The sequence below is a fragment of the Spinacia oleracea genome, chromosome 5, assembly GCF_020520425.1.
Source record: "Spinacia oleracea cultivar Varoflay chromosome 5, BTI_SOV_V1, whole genome shotgun sequence".
NCBI classification, from domain to species: Eukaryota; Viridiplantae; Streptophyta; class Magnoliopsida; order Caryophyllales; family Amaranthaceae; genus Spinacia; species Spinacia oleracea.
The window spans coordinates 76749409-76756917 of NC_079491.1; the positions used below are offsets into that span (position 1 = coordinate 76749409).

The 7509-nt window shown below is 44.5% G+C and overlaps 1 protein-coding gene and 1 non-coding gene across 2 annotated transcripts; one reads left to right on the plus strand and one right to left on the minus strand.

Moving 5' to 3' along the window:
* Positions 1 to 641: 641 nt before the first annotated feature.
* LOC110783638 (uncharacterized) lies at positions 642 to 1550 on the minus strand. Its single transcript, XM_021987991.2, has one exon. It carries the CDS (start codon positions 1548 to 1550, stop codon positions 642 to 644), a length of 909 nt encoding a protein of 302 aa, XP_021843683.2.
* A 1045-nt stretch (positions 1551 to 2595) lies between these two features.
* LOC130462244 (small nucleolar RNA R71) lies at positions 2596 to 2698 on the plus strand. Its single transcript, XR_008922348.1, has one exon. It is a non-coding gene; the product is annotated as a small nucleolar RNA R71 (small nucleolar RNA).
* The last annotated feature ends 4811 nt before the right edge of the window (positions 2699 to 7509 follow it).

The window sequence follows — 7509 nt, forward strand, 5'->3', positions numbered from 1 at the left end:
ACTGCATAAAATCAAATAAAAACTAAAACTAGGAGTTAGACAACCGGGTTGCCTCCTGGGTAGCGCTCGTTTAACGTCATTAGCTTGACGAATCCCCCCAAAGCTCATGGGGGGACAAGATAGGAAATGAATACACGGGTTGGCTCCCAGTAGCGCTCGTTTAACGTCATTAGCTTGACGGACCCCCCAAAATTCAAGGGGAGTCGAACACAACCAACCTTCGGTCATCACTAGTCAATAAACCTTTCTTGGCCTCCTTGGGCACAAACAACTTACCCAAACCACCACTTATTGAGTGGGGACCAAACCAAGTCTTCCTAGGCGTAGGGTCGCCTTGCCTAGACTTCTTGCTCATATACCTCTCACCATTACATGCCGGAGTGAGTGACCTTACATCATCAAGATCCATCCCGAATGTGTCGGGAATGGTGATGACGTCATCATAGGGATCGCCTAGCACAAAGGAGGTCTCGTGCATGTCCTTCTTCACCTTCCTATCAATCTCAAAATCACACTTAAGAACACAAGGATTGTTAGAAGCAATAGCACAAGAATGATTGTGCTCAACACAAGCAAGAGTGTCAACTTTCATACAACTTTTCATCTTAGAGCAACAATGTTCATCATTTGCAAGCTTGAAACTAGCCTTGGCGTCTCCCGCCCTTCAAAGTGATAAGGCCACCTTGAACATCGATGAGAGCACCCGCTGTAGCCAAGAATGGCCTCTTCAAGATAATTGGGGTATGGGCATCCTCGTCGATGTCCAAGACGACGAAATCAACAAGGAAAGTAAGCTTGCCAACAACGAGGGGAACATCCTCAATCCTACCCAATGGCAACATAACCGATCGACCGGCTAGTTTCAATGACATAGCGGTAGGAGAGAGATCACCTAGCTTGAGCTTCTCACAGGTCTTATATGGCAAGATGCTCACACTCACCCCCAAATCACAAAAAGCATTATCAAATTTGAGCTTTTGAATACTACAAGGGATAGAAAAACTACCGGGATCATTGAGTTTTGGGGGAAAGGAGTGTTGAATTAGAGCGCTACAACTCTCCGTGAGTTGCACGGTCTCCTTTGCTTCACAACTTCTCTTGCCACTAAGAATATCTCTCATGAATCTAGAATAGTGAGGCATTTGTTTGAGTGCCTCGGTGAAAGACAATGACACATAAAGCTTGCTAATGGTTTCCCAAAACTTGTGAAATTGATCATCAAGTTTATTTCCAGAAATTCTTTGAGGATAGGGGGGAGGTGGAATTGGGAGAGGAAGAAGAGTAGTCCCCGTCGACTTAACACCATCAATCACACCATCGACATGGGACTCCTCTTCCGCAATATCATAGTCCGGAGACTCATTCCCCTTAGGATCCTCACCCCTAAAGCAAGGTGCATCAACTAGATTAGCACCATCATCTAGAGTCATCCCACTCCGAGTCACAACCGAATACATTTGTTTAGGCGCTTGACCTTGAGGTGGGAGACTAGTGTGCACTTGTTGCTCTTTAATGGTGCTAGCTAGTTGAGCAAGTTGGGTCTCAATCATCTTCAAGTGAGTGTTGGATTGCTTGAATCCATCCTCAAACTCGACATTCTTCTTGGCTTGCGCCCCCACAAACGACTCCATGAGAGTCTCAAGTTTAGACTTGAGAGGCGGGAGTAGTGGAGGTGCATTGCCATAACCACTAAGGTTTGATTGATATTGGTTGCCAAAGGTCCTCGGTCAATTGAATCCGGGAGGTGGTATTTGAGATGCACCATAAGGACCTCCCGAGTTCAAAGGATAACCCCCACTTGAGGCACCCCTAAATTGCCCATAAGAGTAGTTATAACCCCCACCACCTTGATGGTTGGGATTGTAACTACCTTAGTTGTATTGGCCTTGATTTCCAAAACCTTGAGGTTGATCATAGGGTGCTTGGCTTTGATAGCCTTGTGCTCTATAGCCACCTCAGTTTTGGCTATCATACCCACCTCCTTGGCCATAGCCTTGGTGGGAACCATACATAGGGGGGCCTCTAGGTTGCCTAGCAAAATTTTGATTGTTAGGGTTATCATTCCTAGACCTCTCATATTTAAGGAATTAGCATATTCCACATCAAAATCACCTTCATATGAAGGGCCATAATCCACAAAAGACACATTATGAACCAAGGGGCATGCATTGGGGGAGTGACTATAAATCTTGACAATTATCGCAAAACGAATTGCCCGGAGGCATTGTGTCATAGGAACTAACCTTGCTCTTCCCCTTAGTGAGAAGAGTGGCCGAAGGAGGTGGAGTTGTAGATGGTGATAGCGGTTGGCTTGGTGTTCTTTAAAGTTTCTCCAATCGCCAGCTCAACTTCTCAATGATCCGAGCTTGCTCCATAGCATAGACCGATCCTTTCCCATCATCACTCCTTCCCTTGCCATCATAGTCCCTTGCACCAACATGCCAAGCTTGATAATTTTGGACCACGTCCTCAATTATCTCCTCAATTTGATCTTGGGTCTTGTTCATGATGGGACCTCCCGCGCCCGCATCTAGACTTGTCTTTGAACTTGGACTCAACCCCAAGTAGAAGGTTTAAAGCAACAACCATTTAGGGATCCCATGGTGAGGGCATTCCCTTTGGTACTCCTTAAAACGATCCCAAGCTTCGAAGAGTGACTCGTCTCGCCTTTGCTCAAAGGATTGGATTTTGTGGCGATATTCCGCCGTCTTCCCATGCGAGTAAAACTTGGCCAAGAACGCACTAGTCACCTCGTTCCAACTGCGAAGTGAGTTGGGCTTGACCTCCTTGTCAAGCCAATCACTTGCTCGCCCATGTAGTGAGAAACGAAACAATGTCAACCTCACGTAATCCGATGTGACACCATTGTGCTTGATTGTGTCACAATAGTGCTCAAATTGTTTGAGATGTTTGTGAGGTGACTCATTGCTCTTCCCACAAAAGGGGTGGATTTGGACCAAATAGATCAAGGAGAGCTTGATCTAAAAGTTGTTGGAACTTGTTGTGGGGGCTTGAATACCGCATGTAGCTTCGAAGGTAAACTGTGGCAATGCTTAAGAACACCGCGGGTATCCCAATCCGCCACACACCTACGAAACATACCATCGGCACACTTCCGATACAAATGGGGATCATCCCAAAAATACCGCTTAGCATCATGGTAGAACCTCTTACGTTGTTGATATGTCAATTCCGGAAGATGGGAGCCACCAACACAGTAATTTGCAAAGTCTGCATTTCATGGGGATTGGGTAGACAAAGAGAATAGACGATCGTCAGGAAACGAATCATTGATAGGTGTAGACACCTACTTTTGTCCCCATTCCCGAAAGGGAAAGGTTCGATGATGAAAGCGTAAATATCCACTTGACAACGCATCTCCTATAAAATAAACGAATCTCAATTCTCCTTTTCATTTCACCCGAAACCTTCTATTTATAGAAACCCGCTAAAAATAGTAACTGCCGTAAAAGGTAGCTTTTAAAAGTGGCAAGTCATAAAAAGATAGAAACCTGTCAGAATTAAGTGTTGCACTCCAACATAAATCCTAAATGAGATAGAAAACTGCGAGAATCCTATTCCTAATATGATTCGAAAATAGGAGTTACGTATTAATTAAAATCCTAACGAGTCTAGAGTTCGTAACGGGCCCAGACGCATTCCGTCATAAAATTGATACGCCCTAAAAGACTCGGTTAAGTCTCAAACTCTACGGATTTCAAGAATCCGAATCTGGCTAAGAAAACAAGCCCTGACCCTATTTTCAACGCCTGGCTCTGGGCGCCGAAATCTTCGGCGCCCAGGCCTTAGCGCTGAAAATACCTAGGTACGTGTTTTTTTTTTAATTCTTTGTGGATTAGAACTCTGCAATTCTATCTTTCCACGAACTCTCCCCTATAAATACAGCCCCAAATTCGACGTGAACACAACACACAATTCATATTCTGAGTATTGACTCCAACCCTTAGCCTAAGCCTCACGTTGCGAAATTGTTCACGCGTTCTGTCGCAATCGATCCAGAAATCGAACAGAACGTATCCTGTCCCATAATTTGAGATTCGTTAAATAAAAAGGAGAAATAGCAAAGTCAAAGTGGTTAGTTTTCTGAGAACCGTGACGCACCTCTCAAGGGTGCGTCGTAATGTGCCCCTTCTCGATGATTTAATTGCTTTCCTCGCCTTTTTTATGAACTGTTAAACTAACTAAATTCTATTGTTCTATCACGCCTAACAAATATAATATTTTTGGGAAATTGGATTATCATGCTAGGTCCCTTAATGCTATCTAAATCAGATAATCACGATCGATCTAGTATTATATGTTGCATATTGCTAAAATCAACTCAGATTAGTTTAATAGTTAACGCATGTCCCTTCAATTATTTATGCTGAGCTAGTAAGGATATCCTGCCTCTGGAGTTATCGATGAGCGAAGTACTCCTCTCGGTAGTTACAGTCCCCCGAACCCTCAATCTTTACCTTGCGGGTGTATGTTGAGAGATCCCCACACCAGGGATCACAAGGGAACCTACGGTCGTCGTGGTCAAACATAATTGCACTCCCTTTATGTCACGATAACCGGGTTTTGTCAGTTTTTCTCATTGTTGTTAAAAACTGAATGGCGACTCCTATATTACTAGTCAATTGGGTGTATACTCACAGGAAATCCAATTACACTTGATTGAATAAAAAGAATCGTCACACCCACGAGGGACGAGGTCATGCATTAGCCTCGTGCTTTTTCGACCCCCTCACAGTGGCGACTCCACTGGGGATAGTGAAGGAAATACTCGTGCTTGTAGGTAATCAAAATAGTCGAAGGGTGAAACGATCCTACGCCGCGTTTATTTCCACATCAAGTTGGGACGACCTGAAAATCAGCATATTAATGTGAATGGGCAGAACCGCATAACGAATCTCGGCTCCCTCGGGAGTTGGGACTAAGGATACCTTTTTCGCCAATAGGGGGGTGCATACGCCGCGCATGTTGCCCACTCGGTACTTGTGCAGGTAGTACACCTATCCAGAACCCAATCGCTCGCTCATTAGGTCCCTCTCGCCTGCATGCCCCCTTGGCTTGCACTTGCGGGTTGGCCTCTTGAGCGAAATTCGTCTGTTGAAGACACTACCTCGACCGGGGCATGTGTTGGATCTACGATAGAAGCGGTACTACGCCAGGCGCAAATACTACCCATAGAAGCCTATCATAAAGTACGTGACATATTTAATTTTCAAATCCATGTTTGTAATGTAGTTATGTGTAGCGAACTATGTGACTATGTTATGATTGTGTGTACGAATAATGCTAGACAAATAATGCTAGAGAACCAACGACCTCAAAAATTGTCCAAACATTCATAGACTAATTTGCCAAAGTGTTATACCGAAATACGTGTTCCGCAAACCCGAATGATCGCCACAAAAATAAGCGACGCTCGGGATGCCCTGTAACGAATCCCACAAACTCTGCTACGCGTAAAGGACGTTATTAGGCAAGCACGCAAATCGAAGTCGCATAAACAGAAGACAGAAAACGGGAACCAGCCAGGGACGCATTTTCAACGCCCCTTACTGGGCGCCAGAATTTCTCACGCCCCTCGCTGGGCGCTGAAGTTGCTGCTTGGCCTTCTGGTCAGGCGCAGCAGCCTCGGTGCCCGCGCAAAAGCAAAATACGTAGCACAAAAAAATGTTCGTAAAAAGAATTGCTATGAGGGCGTAAGAAAAGCACTCGATTTCAAAAGCGGCTCGTGAAAAAATTAATAACTCTTTGCGTCGTTGTTAGGCCTCCTACGACGACAATGCCCGGCACTAAAAATCGAACATGCAAATAATTATGAATGTCACACGGGCAAAGATTTTCGAAAATATAAAGAGTTCAAAAGTGCACACATAGCAGTCCAAATATACTAGTCCGACTTAAGGGTAGCCATAGAATGTCTAAAAAACCGACTCACGAAACGAACTAATGTGTCTCCTACTCCACAACAATAACGCAGGGCCCCTGAGTACTTGCCCGTGATAGCCATCAAGGAACGCGATGGAAGAAGCATATCCCGAACATCTATACCTAGAGGTCGCACAAACCCAAGAGATGCATGCTCTGGGACACGACCCTTTACGTTCTCAAAGGCCACTCGCCCCAAAGAATCATGCTATGCCAAAAACGCTCCCCAACTCACATGCTTTCGGGCTATTGTTTGGGTTAGAAAAGAAAAGAGAGAAGAATGAAACAGAAATTATGGCATTAGCTCACCAAGATGAAGTGTTGGATCCTACTAAATTGATCGCTCCATCACCCTCAAAAGATGACCAAATCCAACGAGGGTGGCGCAAGACTTTCAAATGGACTAATGCTCGTGGGATGAAGTTCAAGATATCTGCGGGAGAGGGTCCGATGTACGAAGAATTAGAGTCTGAATCCGAGTCTGACTCCGAGTCCGAACCTAGCAAAATTGTAACCCCTCCCAAAAATAGTTTAGACCCGGAAATCTCTACTCCGGGAGATCTTTTTGATGTAATGCTTCATGACTTTAATAAGATAAAAAAAACTTTTGAGTATGTGCCGCTTAAAAATCCAAGTAATAATGCAGAATGTCTCGCCACTAATGAGCACGAAAAAGAGCCAGAAGAGGAATATACCGAACTAATAATAGCTGTAAGTGAACAAGAACTCAAAACTCCTATAATTGAGGACACAGAATCGGCAAATATTGGAACAGAAGAAAATCCTAAAATCATTAAAATTGGCCTCACCTTAACTCCCACTGAAAAGGCCGATCTAATCTCCACTTTGCGGGAATTCGAGGGTGTCTTTGCTTGGTCCTACAAAGACATGCCAGGAATAGATCGAGAAATCGCTGAGCATAAAATTCCGCTAGATCCCAAAATGACGCCAGTAAAACAAAAGCTACGACGGCTCAAACCAGAGATAGCCTTGAAAATAAAAGAAGAAGTCACCAAACAATTAGACGCCGGCTTTATAAAAGTCTCCAACTACCCAGAATGGGTGGCCAATATTGTCCCCGTAGCTAAAAAAGATGGACGAGTGCGAATGTGCGTAGACTTTCGAGACCTCAACAAAGCCAGTCCTAAAGATGACTTCCCTCTACCTCACATTGACATACTAGTAGTCAACACCGCAGAGCACGCGCTCCTCTCCTTTATGGACGGGTACGCCGGATATAACCAAATACTCATGGCAGAAGAAGACATGGAAAAAACAATTTTCATTACCCCTTGGGGTACATATTGTTACACTGTAATGCCTTTTGGTTTGAAAAACGCGGGGGCCACCTATCAAAGAACAACCACCACGTTACTCCATGACATGATACACAAAGAAATCGAGGTCTATGTGGACGACATGATCGTCAAATCTAAAGACCGGCACGGTCACCTCCCGGCACTTAAAAAGTTCTTCACCCGAATCTTGAAATATAACATGAGACTAAATCCACAAAAATGTGTGTTCGGGGTAACCTCGGGAAAATTGCTAGGATATGTTGTTAGT